The sequence below is a fragment of the Jaculus jaculus genome, chromosome 9 (genome assembly GCF_020740685.1).
Source record: "Jaculus jaculus isolate mJacJac1 chromosome 9, mJacJac1.mat.Y.cur, whole genome shotgun sequence".
Lineage (NCBI taxonomy): Eukaryota > Metazoa > Chordata > Mammalia > Rodentia > Dipodidae > Jaculus > Jaculus jaculus.
This window is the reverse complement of record NC_059110.1, coordinates 117,026,966-117,044,158: the sequence shown is the minus strand read 5'-3', so window position 1 is coordinate 117,044,158 and position 17,193 is coordinate 117,026,966. Positions and strand designations below refer to the sequence as shown.

At 47.4% G+C, this 17,193-nt stretch overlaps 2 protein-coding genes across 3 annotated transcripts in view; both read right to left on the bottom strand.

Moving 5' to 3' along the window:
- Positions 1-426: 426 nt before the first annotated feature.
- Tmem101 (transmembrane protein 101) lies at positions 427-4,030 on the bottom strand. The gene is made up of 4 exons (XM_004655286.2): positions 3,867-4,030; positions 3,396-3,576; positions 2,310-2,456; positions 427-1,416 (listed from the first exon to the last, which is right to left on the bottom strand). Exons 1-4 carry the CDS (start codon positions 4,001-4,003, stop codon positions 1,108-1,110), a joined length of 774 nt encoding a protein of 257 aa, XP_004655343.1. The 5' UTR covers positions 4,004-4,030; the 3' UTR covers positions 427-1,107.
- Positions 4,031-15,149: 11,119 nt separating this feature from the next.
- Positions 15,150-17,193, bottom strand: part of Lsm12 (LSM12 homolog) — a 29,026-nt gene continuing 26,982 nt past the window's right edge. The window contains exons 5-6 of one of the 2 annotated variants that reach the window (XM_045158680.1): positions 16,602-16,734; positions 15,150-15,762 (exon numbers count right to left, since the gene is read on the bottom strand). In XM_045158680.1, coding sequence (XP_045014615.1) covers positions 16,642-16,734 — 93 coding nt within the window. In that variant the 3' untranslated portion in view covers positions 15,150-15,762; positions 16,602-16,641. Of the gene's footprint in view, positions 16,735-17,193 lie in introns of both variants that reach the window. The other variant, XM_004655287.2, reaches the window with a different exon arrangement.

The window sequence follows — 17,193 nt, the reverse complement described above, 5'->3', positions numbered from 1 at the left end:
CATTAGTTCTCTCCCCCTAGTTGCCCTCAACAAAAACCTCATCAAAATAACTGCTCCAGCTGGGCGTGGTGGCGCACACCTTTAATCCCAGCACTAGGAAGACAGAGGCAGGAGGATCCCTGTGGGTTTGAGGCCACCCTGAGACTACATAGTGAATTCCAGGCCAGCTTGGGTTAGAGTGAGACCCTACTTCAAAAAAACACAAAAAAAGGACTCAGTCAGGGCCTGGCACATGCCAGACAAGTGCTCTACCAGTACTGAGCAACACACACACTGGGTTCAGATTTTTTTCAGAACCAGTGAACTATGGGAACTCTCAGAGGCATCAGGGTGGGGCCTAACCAGCTATGATCTGTTAAGAAACCCAAGATCAACCCCAACCAATGGCAAAGTGCCCCATGAAGAAGACTGAAGCCAAGGCGAATGTCTATATAAAATGTTTATTTTTGGAGGGCTGTGTGGTCTGGTGTTTGCGAGGGCACTCCACCCACCAGGCCAACAACCATGGAGCTGGGAACAGAGGCAGCAGCAGACGGGCTGCCTGCTGTGCCCTGTGTATTTCAGTAGACCAGGGCCTACTCTGCACTCACAGTGGATGACAGAGAGAGCTTTTCTTGGCCTCAGCATATCCCAGGAATCTACGTGACTTCTACAATACCAGCCACTATGCTCCTCCAGGGCTCCAGCCACATGTGTGAACACACATGCACCCCCAGTCTGAAAAGCACTGCAGAGCTTAACTGCATCTGCTAGGTTCAAATTTGCACATTTGCTCTGGATCTTCCTCAGACCCACTCCCAGGGTCTGCACTTCAGCTCTGCCTCACTCCCTTCTCGTAGACACTTCTCTTCCTGGATGCACAGGGGGAAGGGGGTCAGCTGGCCTGGGCTCTCCCCTAAAAAAAAACACCCTGTGAGGTGTTAACATCAGGCCTCTCAACTTCTCAAGGGCTCAGCCAGGAATTTGGGAAAGAAACCTTAACTAAATTTTTAAAAAAGCAGTCCAACAGATCAAGAAGGATAAACAAACAGCAACTGGACCAATAATGAGGAAGGTAGGGTCGCCCTCAGTGGCTCCCTGTGCCCATTCAGCCCCTCATGGTGAAACTCAGCCATCAGTGGCTAAGATGACAGCAGCCCCGAAGATTCCCACGCTCTCACCAAGGAGCTTCATCTGGTTCCAGAATTCAACACGCCGTGTGTTGTGCCAGTAGGTAACATTGCCATCAATGAGCAACATGACCGGGGGCAGCAGCACAGCCAGGATCTGGGCAGCCAGGGTCACGTAGTAACCTGACAGGAAGGCCAGGGCCAGGACACCGTACAGTACGAAGAACAGCTGGATCATCAGCTCCCCCCCTGGGAGGTGGTTCAGATACGCCAGCCGGTCCTCTTTGCTGTGCTGTAGCGAGTAGGCCTGGAGACACATCAACCTCTAAGAATACCCAGCAAGCTGAGAGCCCCCTTGACATGGCGCTACAAGTCAGCACCTGCAAGGTGGGCTTCTGAGCTTTGAAAATGGGGACAGACTCTCTAGAATACAGCCTGTCTCTCCATTCCTCCTGGGGCTTTTGAAGGAAGTGTGTCTCCACAGTCAGACTGGGGTACCCACTTCTGAATATACATACTATGAGAGTCCACAAAGAACTCTGCACATGGGATGTGACGCCTGGTCACTAAGATGAGGCCGAGTACTGGGGGCCTGTCTGTGTCCTCATGAACAGTGGCCTCTCCAAGCACAGAAGAGGATGATCACTAACTCCCCTAGGCAGCTCCCACAATTTCTAGAGGGCAGAGCCCCAGCTAGAGCTGAACCACACCACACCTCTCCTTTGTCCCCTCTCCTAGTCCCCTGGGAGAACTGAAGTCATGAGTAAACAACCCAACTTGTTGTCCACCTCTTAAGAATTAGGATGGAATCCAATTTCTTTTTTTTTTTCAAGGTAGAGTTTCACTGTAGTCCAGGCTGACCTGGAGTTCACTATGGAGTCTCAGGGTGGCCTCAAACTCATGGCGCTCCTCTACCTCTGCCTCCCGAGTGCTGGGATTAAAGGCGTGCGCCACCACGCCTGGCTTATCCAATTTCTTTTCTACCTGCTGGCAATGATGTGGGAAGAAGGGACCCTTAGCCAGGTCTCCGGTGCTTGGGGAGCCCCTGAGGCCTAGAAGCTATCCAGGGTGACTCCTGGGAGACAGACCGTTAAGAACCGCACACAGGCTTTGTTCTGCCCACTTTCCAGGGTTCTTTCAGATCTGGATTCACATTTCACTCTCAGACAGGCACCTCCTACCAACAGAGCCCCAACCTACCACACAGATGAGGTAGATGCCCAGGAACACCTGGCCGGTGGACTGTAGAGACCGACTACGGGGTTTCCGGCGGTACAGCTCCCCAGCCCCGCTGGCCAGCACCAGAAAGCCACCGATGATAGCAACTGTGCGCGAGTACATACGGACCTAAGGCCAGGGAAGGGGACCTCAGTCAGGAATTACCGCCACCATGTTTCCCCTGACTTCCCAGAACGTTTAACTGGCCACCTCTACACATCCCATTCCATCTGATGAAATCCGCTTACCTATTCCAAGTGTGGTGGGCAGGTACAGCAGAGATAGATAATTCTTTTTACAGAAGTAGAAACTGAGGCCCAGAGGGATTAAGAAAATTGTCCATGGTCCTACAGAAAGTAAGTGGCAGAACCCAGACACTATACATTGCCCCCTCTTACACCCCTAGATTGGAGACTCAGTCCAGGGTTGGTAACTCTACATACTAAGAAGCCTATCCCACTAAAAAAAAGTACCACTGGGGCTGGAGGGATGGCTTAGCGGTTAAGGTGCATGCCTGCAAAGCCAAATGACCCAGGTTCAATTCCCCAGGACCCACATTAGCCAGATGCACAAGGGGGCACATACATCTGGAGTTCGTTTGCAGTGGCTGGAGGTCCTACCTAGCATACCCATTCCCTCTCCCTGTCTTTTTTCTCTGTCAAATAAATAAATAAAAATATATTTTTTTAAAGTACCACTAATCCCCAGTGTCCTGTAGGTCTTCACACATCTTCCCCTGTTGGGCTAACAGTCCCTTTCCTTGAGGTTAGTGCCTCTGTCTAACCTCACCCCCAAGTCTGCATTGCCTGGGACGGGTTTTGACATTTGCAGGCCCAAATTTTGTGCTAGTATTAATTACATTTCAAAAAATCAGATGGGTAGACCAGATACGTTCTAAGGTCGGATCTTGGTTTTCACCTGATAAAGGGGAGAATGTGTGGTCACTGGCTTTTCTTTTTTTTTTTTTTTTTTTTTTTTTTGGTGTTCCATAAGAACCTTCATGCCCACGGGAACTGGATTGCTGCACCTTTCCCAGAGCTAAGTCCCTTCAAGGGTTGACGTGCTCACCTTCAGCCAGTCCCCATAGTGGACGTAGCCCCCGATGTAGGCAGCATAGGTACTAATGGCTAGCTGCAGGGCGGCCCCCAACGCAAACCAGCGCCGCTTCACTCCGAAGGACATGAAGCTAGCACACAGCACAGCTGCGCCCATGTCGAAGTACAGGTAGGGCACTGGAATGTCGGGCTTCCTGCAAGCCGGGAGTAGGGAGGAAAGGAGGGCAAAATGAAGGGGAAAGAAGAGCCTTGACGCCTCCTAAGTTCCCGCAAACTCCAATGCTCCCCAGAAACTGGAGACCCCGCCGCCTTAACAGAAGTGGCCATGTATCAGAACCGGAGCCCTTCCCGATGAGTCTGAGTACCAGTTCCTCTCAAGAGACCAAACTTATGGGCCCCAACCTCCCCACATCACCGCCCCCCGCTCCTGGGGACAGCCCGCACCGCTCCCCACCGCGATAGACCCCTACGCGAGCGCGCTCACCGGCGTGCCTCGGCTCTCTCAGCGTACAACATGAGCTGACTGAAGCAGCCCCAAAAGGGGCAGCGTGTGAGCAGCACCGAACCCAACTGCATGATCAGCTGCAGCATCCAGCGTCTCCAACCTATCTTCGAAGCCATCTTGGGAAAGGGCAGTCCGCTGCGGCCTCACTCCGGTCTGGGAGGTTAGCACCAGGAAGATAAACTTCCGGTCTCTTGCTTGGTCCCCTCCCCAAAAGCCTTCCTACGGAAACATAGCTTCTGCTCTCTGATTCCGGACCGCGGAATGTGTTCGAATAGCGTATTTGAACCTTTCCATCCACCCATGAAGAGTTTTAGAGCGCCTCTTTTTACTTTCGAGACTGAAAACTAAAGGAAAGAACATATGACCAGAACACCAGAAGTCTTGGGCACTAGCTTGATGAAACAAACTAGCCGGGATGCAACCTGACTCAGGCTGTAATTGGAAATACAATTCTGTGATTTGGGGTACGTCACCTAAACTGAGACTTTTCTGGGAAATGGAATAATAACATCTACTTAACGGTGTTGTTGGAAAATGTAAAAATTTAAATGATGGGCCTAGGGAGGTGACTCAGGGACTGAGCCAGGGTTCAATTCTACAGTGCTCACGTAAGCCAGATGCACAAAGTAATGCATGGGCCGGTAGTTCATTCGCAGTGGCAAGAGGCCCTGGCGCGTCCATACCCTATCCCTCTCTCTGCTTGCAAATAAACACTTTAAAAAAAATTTAAAGCCAGGAGTGGTGGCGCAGGCCTTTAATCCCAGCACTCAGGAGGCAGATGTAGGAGGATCACCATGAGTTCGAGGCCACCCTAAGACTACATAGTGAGTTCCAGGTCAGCCTGGGCTAGAGTGAGACCCTACCTCGAAAAATCAAAAACAAAAAATGTAAATGGTGAAGCCAGGCTTGGTGGCACACACCTTTAATCCCAGTACTCAGGAAGCAGATAGGAGGAATCACCATGAGTTCGAAGCCACCTGAGACTACAATAGTGAATTCCAGGTTAGTCTGGGGTAGAGTGAGACTCTACCTTGAAAAACTAAAATTTCCCTCTAGGAATAGATGGTAAGACCCTATTGCTGAAGACTCCACATACTTGGGTTGCAAGGTCACTGAGAAGCCCTGCTGGAGCTGAGCTGAAAACCTCCTCCATGTAGACCAGCTGACAGAAAGCTGGAAATAGCAATGCTGCATGCAGTTCAATGGGAGAGAGAGAAATCACCAGTGGAGATACTCAACAGTGGACACTGCAAGCCTTATATTTGGCCAGCCAGGCCAAGTGAGCCAATGGGTGCAATAGTGGCACTTCCTGTTATGGGGGAAACCAACTGCACTCTAATTTGACTGGAGGCCTGTTTCAGGGGAGGGACTACATCCCTGATAGTGAAAACCTACAACAGGGGTAATCTAGCCCTAGAGGTGTAACAAATGCGGCTCTCTGGTTAAATGTATATACTATACCCACCAAACTGCCCAGTAAGCACTTCTCTTAACATTCATACCCATATATTAATATTACCCTCACTTTTGGCTAGAGAATCTTCTCTTTTCAGATGACAGTGACCTTAGGATGACTCAGAAAGCAACATGGTGATGAACAAAAGTGACAGAGGAGTGCTCCGCACTGAAACATCTCAATCACACCTTCCAAGGCTCATGGTCCATTGAGGAAGAAGTGGCAGAAAGAATGTAAGAGCCAAAAGAAGGGTAGGACTCCTTACAACATGCTCCTCCAGACACAAAATGTCCTGGATATCCATGACCTCACAGTGCCTGACACTACCTACACAAGACCATCATAATAGGAGGAAAAGATCAAAATAAGAGAGAGACTGAAAGCCGGTTGTGGTGAAGCATGCCTTTAATCCCAGTACTTGGAGGTAGAGGTAGGAGGATCGCTGAGTTTGATGCCACCCTAAAACTACATAGTGAATTCCAGATCAGCCTGGGCTAAAGTAAAACCCTACCCCCCCACCAAAAAAAAAAGAAACGAGATTGATTGAGAGGGAAAGGGGATATGATGGAGAGTGAAGTTTCAAAGGAGAAAGTGGGGGAAGGGAAGGAATTACCATGGGATATTGTTTATAATTATGTAAATTGTCAATTAAAAAAACATGGGGCTGGAGAGATGGCTTACTGGTTGAGCGCTTGCCTGTGAAGCGTAAGGACCCCAGTTCGAGGCTGGACTCCCCAGGACCCACTTAGCCAGATGCACAAGGGAGTGCACACATCTGGAGTTCATTTGCAATGGCTGGAAGCCCTGGCACGCCCATTCTCTCTCTCTCTCTCTCTGCCTCTTTGTCTGTTGCTGTCAAATAAATAAAAATAAACAAAAAAATTAAAACAAAACATGCTGGGTGTGGTAGCATACGGCTTTAATCCCAGCACTCAGGAGGCAGAGGTAGGAGGATCACCGTGAGTTTGAGGCCACCCTTAACAGTTAAGGCACTTGCCTGCAAAGCCAAAGGACCCAGGTTCAATTCCCCAGGACCCACGTAAGCCAAATGCACAAGGTGGCCCATGCGTCTGGAGTTCGCTTGCATGGCTGGAGGGCCTAGTGCGCCCATTTTCTCACTATCTTCCCTTGCCTCTCTCTCAAACAAATAGAATAAAAGGTTTTTAAACTGGGTATGGTGGTGCACGCCTTTAATCCCAGCACTCAGGAGGCAGAAGTAGGAGGATCGTCATGCATTTGAGGCCACCCTGAGACTACATAGTGAATTCCAGGAGTCTGGGCCAGAGTGAGACCCTACTTATAATATGTATGTGTATGTATGTGTGTGTGTGTGTGGCAGTATTGTGCACTTGCCCAGCCAAGGGCAGTGTGGTGGACCGTGGGGCCCCCATCTGCTCAGCCTTTCTCCCAGGATCCGTGATGGAGTGTCTCCTGAAGTTGAGCCACAGTAATGACCACCTCCTCTTGCCCCTTTCCAGGGCTAACCCCTGGGTGCTACTGTGTTTCTACAATAGCCTCTCGGATATGGCTAACGGGACCTTGGAGGTGGGTCCTGAATTTCCTGGACTGGCTGGCCTGCCTGCCCCTCAGACAGCAGCTCAGTTGCCCTGGGCTCTGCTCTGCCTGGATCTTTTCCACAACCTGATCCCCACCCTGGACCTCTTGCAGCCTGAGGATCCTGGAGCAATGGGATATAAGCCACCATGAGCTGGGTACCAGTGGGCTCCAGCCACCTACAATGACTCAATGTCGGGGAACTGGTTGTAGGAGCGCTGCCTTGGCCATTGTGCCGGGCATGAAAGTCCTCTCTGGCTAGGAGCAACAGCCCATTGGAAGCCAAGAACTTCATGCCTCTTGTCAGCAACGAGCTGTGGGTCTTCAAGTTCCAGGTAGCAAGTCTACATGTGCTGCTGGTCAACAACCCCTGGACCCATGGCTGTAACCTACAGTGGACCTTCCAGAGGTGGTCACCTGTGACACTTGCCTGTAGCTGGCCTGGCATCTTGATATGCACCAGTATCTGCTTATATTTTTCTCTGCTGACATCAAAATACTGGAATAGTTGGAACATGAGAATCACTGTGTGGCTCTTTAGGACATGCTAAGCAGTGTGGAGACGACTCTCCTGCGCCGCACAGGCACCACTGCGATTCCAATCACCATTACTATGTCTGTAGTCATAGCCAAGCGCAGATGCGGTCTTGGAACCAGGGAGGAGCTGGGGAGTCCTCCGGAGAGGGAAAGGAGGGAGGGTATAGATTGGAGATCAAGAATTGCAGTAGGGAGACGGAGAGGAGCTGCAAAAGAGGAAAAGGAGCCAGGCTTAGTGGTCCATGCCTTTAATCTCAGCACTTGGGAGGCAGAATAGGAAGATTGCTATGAATTTGAGGCTAGCCTGGGACTAGAGTGAGACCCGCCTCAAAACAAAACAAAACAAAACTTAAAAAAAAAAAAAAAGCTGAGTGTGGTGGCCCATGCCTTTAATCCCAGGCGTGGAGGAGTCAGAGGTAAGGAAGATCACCAGTTTTACTACAAACTGGCGCGGGCACCTGGAGTCTTTGTTTTGACTCGACTCCTCAGCTCCCCTATCCTGACTCTGGCAGGCATGCCTCTAGGAGCACAGAAAGATCAGTTCTGGGTTATCCTTGCTTACATAGCAAGGATACAGGTTCAAGAGACCCTGCCTCAAAAAATATAATGAAAGGCTGGGGAGATGGCTTAGAGGCATTTGCCTGCAAAGCCAAAGGATCCCAGTTTGATTCTCCAGGACCCATGTAAGCCAGATGCACAAGGGGGTGCATGCATCTGTAGTTCATTTGCCATGGCTGGAGACCCTGGTGCACCCATTCTCTCCCTCTCTACCTCAAATAATAATAATAAACTGAGCACAGTGGCATGTGCCTTTAATCTCAGAACTCGGGAGGCAGAGGTAGGAGGATCACCGGTGAGTTTGAGACTAGTGAATTCCAGGTTAGCCTGGGCCAGAGCAAGACCCTACAGTGAAAAAACAAAATATATGTATATAAATATGGCAGGCTGGAGAGATAGCTTAGTGGGTAAGGCACTTGCCAGTAAAGCCAAAGAATCCAGGTTCAATACCCCAGTATCCACATGAAGCCAGATGCACAAGGTAGCGCATGCATCTGGAAGTTTATTTGCAGGGTGCTAAAGGTCCTCATGCACCCATTCTCTCTCTCACCTGCCTCTCTCAAACAATATATATATATATATTTAAATTAAGGGAGGCAGAGGTAGGAGGGTTGCTGTCAGTTCATGGCCAGTCTGAGACTAGTGAATTCCAGGTCAACCTGGACTACAGTGAGACCCTACATCAACCCTCCCAATTTTTTTTTCTTTTAATTATTATTATTCTTGTATTAACAACTTACATGGTTGTAAACAATATCCCATGGTAATGTCCTCCCTCCACTTTCCCCTTTGACACTCCATTCTCCATCATATCCCCACCCCATTTCAACCAGTCTCTTTTATTTTGATGTCATCATCTTTTCCTCCTATTATGTGCTGGACACTGTGAGGTCATGGATGTCCAGGCCACTTTGTGTCTGGGGGGAGCACGTTGTACCCCCAAAATTTAAATATATAAAGAACCATCCCAGTCTGAGATGTCAATAACCTGATTCCCAAGCCTAGCTGCTTCTCATTCCCATTTTCCTATTAGTATAAATAGCAGTCATAGGGCTGGAAAAATGGATCAGTGGGTAAGAGTGCTTGCTGCAAAAGCACATGTGTTGAATTTTGAGACTCCATCTCAAGGTAAATACATAGGTGAGCAATAGAGAACACCCAGCATTCCCTGGTCTCCACAAACATCTGCATACACGTACATATACCACATATCACATCTATTACATACATGCAAAAATCGCTGGGGGTGGTGGCGCATGCCTTTAACCTGGCACTTGGGAGGCAGAGGTAAGAGGATCTCTGAATTCCAGGCCTGACTGGGATGGAGTGAAATCCTACCTTGAAAAACAAAAACAAAAAATTCCCAAGGTAGCCCTTAAGTAGCAGAACTTTTTTTTTTTTGTAATTTTCTTTTTTCTTTTTTTGTTTATTTTTATTTATTTATTTGAGAGTGACAGACAGAGAGAGAAGGGGGCAGAGAGAAAGAATGGGCACACCCAGGGCCTCCAGCCACTGCAAACGAACTCCAGATGCGTGTGCCCCCTTGTGCATCTGGCTAACATGGGTTCTGGGAAGTCGAGCCTCGAACCAGGGTCTTTAGGCTGCACAGGCAAGCGCTTAACCGCTAAGCCATCTCTCCAGCCCTGTAATTTTCTTTTCAATGAGATGGAATGCAAGTTGGCCCACCAGGGCCTCCAGCCATTGCAATCAAACTCCAGACATGTGTGCCATCTTGTTTGCTTGTGTCACCTTGTGCACCTGACGTACGTGAGATCTGGAGAGTCAAACATGGGTCCTTAGGCTTCAAAAGCAAGCACCTTAACTGCTAAGCCATCTCTCTCTCCAGCCCAACAGAACCATTCTTTACTCCCACCCCATACCCAGAAGTGTCTCAGAAATTCTGATTCTGCCCCAAAGCAGCCATTCAGCTGTTCTTTGGCTGCCAACATCTGCAGAGATCCCATTCTGAAAGAGGCCAGAGTCTTAACCCTTGGTGTGCCCATTCTCTCTCTACCTGACTCTCTCTCTCAAATAATTGAAATAAAAAATTTTACAAAGGGCTGGAGGGATGGCTTAGCAGTTAAGGCATTTGCCTCCAAATGGACCCAGGTTTAATTCCCCAGAACCCATGTTAGCCAGATGCACAAGAGGGCACATGTGTCTGGAGTTCACTTGCAGTGGCTGGAGGCCCTGGCGCACCCATTCTTTCTCTGTCAAATAAATTTTAAAAAGAAAAGAAAAAAATATTTACAAAGAGCTTAATCAACAAGTAATGTCTGAGTAGTTACCTAAAATGTACTAACCACTAGGTGCTCCTTAATATTAAGCTATGCCTACCAAGTGTGGTGTGTGGTAGCACAGGCCTTTAATCCCAGCACTTGAGAGGAAGATGTAGGAGGATTACCACGAGTTCGAGCCACCCTGAAAATACAGAATAAATTCCAGGTAAGCCTAGGGCAGAGTGATATCTTACCTCAAAAAAAAAAAAAAAAAGTCAGGCATGGTGGCACATGCCTTTAATCCCAGCACTCAGATGGCAGAGGTAGGAAGATCTCTGTGAGTTCGACGCCACCCTGAGACTACATAATGAATTCCAGGTCAGCCTGGGCTAGAGCAAGACACTACCTCCAGCAGGGGGAGGTAGGCATATATACCCCAAAATCAAACTTTATACTTTGATATGGGCACACCAGAACAAACTCCATATGCATACACCTTTTGTCCATTTAGCTTTATGTGGGTGGGTACTGGGTAACAGGATTTGTGAGAAAATTCTTTTAACCCCTGAGCCATCTCTCTAGCCTGTATTTATTTTTAAATATTTTATTTATTCAAGAGAGAAAACAGGAATGCCAGGGCCTCTAGTCACTGTGAATGAACCCCAAACGCATGCACCACCTTGTGCATTAGACTTACATGGGGAAATAGAACCTGGGTCCTAAGGCTTCATGGGCAAGTACCTTAGCCACCAAGCCATCCCTCCAGCCCCTGTATTTATTCTTTTGAGACAGGGCCTCATGTTGAACAGGCTAGTTTCAAACTTCTGATCCGATTGCTTCCACCTCCTCCGTGCTTTCATCACAGACATGGACCACACCATTTCTGATGTATGCAGTGCTAGGGATGGAACCCAGGCTTAACACGTTGGTCAAGTACTCTACAAATGCAGCTGCATCGCCAGCCCTACTTTTATTTGCTTGTCTGTATATAATGTTGTGCGGCATATGCACCCATACACTCACCTGAAGCAGAGGGTACACACCTGTGGTAGCTGGGGCAGAATACTGGTTGACCATCTCTGCTCCATCACCCTTTCACCCATTCCTACTCGAGTCAGTCTCATTGATCAAACCAGGGCAATTCCTTGGTCTCAGCTACCCTTTGAGGACTGCCATTAGAGGTACGTGTGGTCACACCCGGCTGCTTACAAGGGATCTGCAGATTCAAATGCTGACAGTCTCAAGCCCGCTCAGGCTAATGCAGAAAGCTCACTTAACAGCTGAGTCATCTCTGCAGCTCCCTATTACCTTCATTTTTTTAATTTTTAAAATATTTTATTATGTATTTATTTGAAAGAGATACAAAAATAGGCAGAGGAGGAGAGAGAAATGAGCATGCCAGGGCCTCTAGCTACTGCAGACGAACTCCAGATGCCCCTTGTGCATCTGGCTTACGTGGGTCCTGGGGAATCAAACCCGAATCTTTCACATTGCAGACAAACACCTTAACCGCTAAGCCCTCTCTCCAGCCCTTTAAAAAAAAAAAAAAAGAGAGCTCTAGCTACAGGAAGCGAACTCCAGATGCATGTGTCACCATGTATATCTGGCCTACATGGGACCTGGAGAATAGAACCAGGGTCCTTAAACTTCACAGGTATGCACCTTAACCACTAAGCCATCTCTCCAGCCCAGCTTCTGCATTTTTAAATTCAAAATCTGAAGCCAGCCTGAGACTATACAGTGAGTTCCAGGTTACCTGGGCTACAGTGAGACCCTACCTGGCGCGGGGGGTGGGGGGAGGTGGTCAGATGATAGGGTACAAACTCCATGATGCTTAGTTTTTCTTTTTCGAGGTAGGATCTCCCTCTAGTCCAAGCTGACCTGGAATTCATATGTAGTCTTAGAATGCCCTTGAATTCACAGCAATCCCCATACCTCTGCCTCCCAAATGCTGGAATTAAAGGCATATGCCACCTCACCTGGTGGACATTTTCTTTCTTTTTTAAACTTTTATTTATTTGAAAGCTTAGAGAGAGAAAGTAAGTGAGCATGCCAGGGCTTCCAGCCTCCCCTGCAAATGAACTCCAGATGCACGTGCTACTCTGTTCACCAGGCTTACACTGTCAGTACTAGGGAATCAAACTGGGGTCCTCAGGCTTTACAGGCAAGTACCTTAACCACTAAATCATCTCTCCAGCCCCATGGTCATTAAAAAAAAAAAAAAAAAAGACACTTTTATTTGAGAGAAACAGAGTCAGACAAAGGGAGAGAGGAGAGTGGGCATGCCAGGGCATCCATCCACTGCAAATGAACTCCAAACATGCACCATCTTGTGCATCTGGCGTATGTGAGTCCTGGGAAATTGAGCCTAGGTCCTTTGGCTTTGCAGGCAAACATCTTAACTGCTAAGCCATCTCTCTAGCCCAAAATCTTCATTTTTTGATAGGATTTCACTAAGTACATCATGCTGGTCTGGAGCTCAAGATCCTCCTATCTCCATCTGAAAAGTGCTGGGATTACAAGACTAAAATATATTTGATGACAGTTTCCATTTGGGGTACAATATATTATAACTCCCTGACGCAAACAGCCTCAGCTTAACGGCCCTCTCCCAGCTACACAGAAATGATCATTCTCTCTACCTGGTTAAATCAAATATCTACCTGCTGCTGATCTGCACTGAAGTCACTGAACATCTTAATGAAGCCTGGTTACATCGTAAATGAATGAGCACCTTCCTCCTAAGATACTCAATAACCTTACCCTGTGTCTGCTGCCTGTTACTGAGTCACCAGATAGGAGCTCCCTCACCCTAATGGCTTGGCCTTGCCCATCTACTCTCACCACTGTGATGTTCCTTATCTATGTATTCAATCAAATATGGATTGAGAACAGATGGAGAGAAAAATCATGTCTGTGTTAACGCTCTTTACATAACATTTACATTGTATTAAGTTATTACTGGTGACTATCCCTTGCCTAAAATGCTGGATATCAGATTTTCAGATTTCAGAAGTATCTGCATCAGATAATACACATCAGGTATCTTGGGGGAGGGACCCAAATCTGAACATAATTTATGTTTCATGCATCTCACACACATGCTCTAATTTTATGCAATATTTATAGTGCAAGTTGGGTCCTTTTTTTTGAGGTATGGTCTCACTCCAGCTCAAGCTGACCTGGAGCTCACACTCTGCAACCCCAGGCTGGCCTCAAACTAAGGCAATCCTCCGGCCTCAGACTCCAGAGTGGTAGGGCTAAAGGCGGCGTCACCTCTTCAGGTATGTCTATGTTTTGACTGAAACCTATCACATGAGGTTAAGTGTGCAGTTTTCCACTGTGGTGTCACACTGGTTCAGTTTCAAATTTTGGAGCACTTAGGATTTCAAATTTCCAGAGGAGGGATGATGTTCAACCTGTGTATGTACTCTACAGATGACAAAATATATGTGAAAATGTGCATTTTACATGCCATTTCATGTAAAAGATTTCAGCATCCATTTTGATACACTGGGGAGCCTGGGCCCAGTACCCTACTGAGACCAAAGGATCATACTGCAGCCTCCTTCCACATGAAAGAGGCAAATCCACACACTGTGGGCATAGATCCTATCCCCTCATCTTCTCTTACGTCACAACAAAGTTAATGTCTAAACAAGTATGATGGCACATGCCTTTAGTCCCAGCACCCCCAGGACCCCCTTTAAGTCCCAGAAACCCCTGCCTCTCCTATTGCTTCCCATCATTTTCACTTCCTCAGTGCCTCACCATGTTGCTCTTTAGATCCTAAAGGCACTAAAACCACTTTTTGGCCACCATCATTTTCCTGCTTTGACCACCACAGCAGCCTCTGAGCACAGAATGGCCTTTCAGTTCTACTGCAGCCGTCTAAAATCAGAGCAGATCCTTCTCCTATGGAAAACGCTCTGCTTCCCTTCTTTGAAGTCCCACTCTCTGCCGCCCCTACTCCTTCACCACCTTGCACCCCAGGATACCTGTCTTCTCAGCTCTTTTTAATTTTATGAGAGCAGATGTGTGCATGAGAAAGAGGGAGAACTGGCACACTAGGGCCTCTAGCCACTGCAATTGAACTCCAGACGTGTGCACCACCTTAGGTGCATGGCTTACTGGCTTCTGGGAGTCAAACCTGGGTCTTTAGGCTTTGCAAACAAGAGCCTTAACCATTGCTAAGCCATCTCTCCAGCCCTCTTTTTTTTCCTTATTTTATTTGAGAAACAGGAAGAGAGAGAGAGAGAATCGGCACACCAGGACCTTCTGCCACTGCAAATAAACTCCAGACATATGTGCCATCTTGTGCATCTGGCTTACGTGGGTCTTAAGGAATCAAACCTGGGTCCTTTGGCTTTACAGGCAAACTAACCACTAAGCCATCTCTCCTACCCTTTTTTTGTTTTGTTTTTTGAGGTAGGGTCTCACTCTAGCCCAGGCGGACCTGGAATTCACTATGTAGTCTCAGGGTGGCCTTGAACTCATGGCGATCCTCCTACCTCTGCCTCCCGGGTGCTGGGATTAAAGGTGTGCACCACTGTGCCCAGCTCCTCTGTTTTTGAAATCAAGTTTCAACCAAGGGCAGTTAGATTTGCAGGTTGACTTCTCAGCTATTTTAGTAAACAGCCTAGAGTGAATACTCTTCTGTACAGATTTACCTTTTTTCCCATGTCACTTTACAACTCAGAATCCTGGGCCCTTCTCATAAACCATGTGCAGTGTGTTTCTGGATGACTTCCCGGAGAATGAGAAGAGGATAAAGAAAGGAAACATAGAAATTGAAGAGAAGATCACCCAAACAGACATACCCTTCTCTAAACCTTGGACCCATTTTCTCTGGGGTCTCTAAATTACACACAAACCCGAGACATAAGTGATGGTTAAAAAAATTTGGGTTTTATTGTTTTTTGCTAAACAATACTAAAAAAAAAATTCCATTTTGAAGGCAGGGCTTGAATTATTTAGTTTTGATCCATTTATTTAATTAAAAAAAAAAAAAGGGAAAAGAGATCATGGCCAAAAAAAGTTAACCCCCACCCCACCCCCAAAGCTCTAGCCAGTCACATGAGCATCACCATGTCCCACTCAGTGCCTGATATTCAGGTGTTGGCACACTGCCCCATGAGACCACCCTGAGGGCACAGGAGCAACACGTGCCAGTTTCAGCGCTCAGCAGGATAGTCAAACCAGACAAACTGGTGGGCTAAAGTCCAGAAATTCTTCCCAGGTTTTCTGCCCATTGGCTGAGCACATACAAACGCATCAGCTTGTAAGATCATAGGGGGTAAGAGGGGGCCGAAGAGCAGGAGGATGGCAGGAGAAGAGAAACTAAAAATCATTCGAGCTTTTTCCTGGGCTAGAGGCTCTGGATATAGACTTAAAGAAAGGCCGGAGTAGATGGACTCCAGGTTTCTTAGAAGAGAAAATCAGCCCCGGAGGACGAAGAGCTGAGATGTGCCATGCAAGCGAGTTCTTCCTGCAGAGGCACGAGGGAGGGTGGCTGACTCCCAGGTGGACTGGTGAGAGGTTCTTCTAGTACCTTGAAGACAAAGGCAGAGGGAATCCTGAGGTTGAGGCCAAATGTGAGACAGGCACACACAGTTTAAAACTAGAAAGCCATCAGGAACCCTCGAAGCCAAATCCTGTCTGCACACATTGGCTCTGCAAAATGCTGCAGGAGATCCTTGTTGTGAACTAAGTCAAATTAGTATTTGGCTATGGGTGATAGAAAGGGCTACTCTTTTTTTTATTTTTATTTTTTCAGAGCAAAGAGGTGGGAAGAATGGCCATGATCTAGTAAAAAGAGACCTGCAAGAAGCAGAAAATACTTAGAGAACATTTTAATATATATTTCCATATATATATTTAAAGTTAAGAAAAATAAAACTAATTCAAGCCATGCCCTGTGCAAAAAAAAAAAAAAAAAAAAGTTACAAAGAAAAAAGAAAAATTTAAAGTGAGACCTCTGCTGCTCTGGTCTCAACTTAAGAATCACAGTCAACTTGTTACTTTTATTTTGGAAGAAAAGATGTAAAAGTTTCTTCAATCATAGAAGGCAAGTGTACCCACTTATAAAAACAGAATGGCAGGAAGAGAGTAGGAAAGGAAAGTCAAAGGTAAAGGGCAGCATGGGAAAGGAATTTTCAAAATAAAATTAACAAGATGACTGCTCCAGAAGGGGGCTGTGAAAGGACATGGTGGACCGAAGTCTGTTAGTCAAGTAATGATTCAACTTTTAAATTATTCTCTTGTTCTTTTTGTTGGGTGTTTTCTTTGTTCAAGTCTAAGTTTTGAAAACGCTGACCCTTTAACAAGAGCCAACAGGAAATATAGGATCCCTTCCCTCCCCCGGCCTGCCTCCGCTGAAGCCACCACCACCTCTGTGGCTGGATGCTGGAAGAGCCCTCCGTGGGTGGACTCAGGATGACAGGGCAGCCTCCTTCTGTGGTTGTTGGGCTTGTGGACGCTGCAGTATCTTTTGGCTTTCCACATCTCTAAAATGTTTTTCAACCTGCAAGAAACCAGGCATCCAAGTCAGAAAGGAGGGCAATGTCTCCCAGAAACCCAAGCCAGGCTTCACCTGCCCCAGCCTGGATGTTTGGCACATGGCTTGTGCAGACAGCTTCTGCCTTATTGTCTACTGAGCTTCCCAACCGCAAGATGGCAGAAGCCTCTGGTTTCAACCACATTTTTGGCAGTTTAGCTAGGACAGCTTAGATATTTAATCTATAAACTCAAATGCAAACTGAAGGATTACCCCCAAATTCCTCCTGCTCTCACTCCTGTTTTGTATGTGCATGCTGTGCGTGCTATATGCCATCTGCTGGGGGTTTTTTTGTTTTAGGTAAGGTCTTCCTCTAGCCCAGGCTGACCTGGAATTCACTACGTAGTCTCAAGATGGCCTTGAACTCACAATGATCCATGTACACCTCTGCCTCCTGAGTGCTGGGATTAAGGTGCCACCATGCCC

Coding starts and splice junctions, on each gene's coding strand:
- Tmem101 (XM_004655286.2), bottom strand. CDS start 4,003: ATGGCTTCGAAGATAGGTTGGAGACGCTGGATGCTGCAGCTGATCATG. Junction 2,457..3,395: donor ACTATGGGGACTGGCTGAAG/GTGAGCACGTCA, acceptor CCCTGGCCTTAG/GTCCGTATGTACTCGCGCAC. Junction 1,417..2,309: donor GCATCTACCTCATCTGTGTG/GTAGGTTGGGGC, acceptor ATGTGTCTCCAG/GCCTACTCGCTACAGCACAG.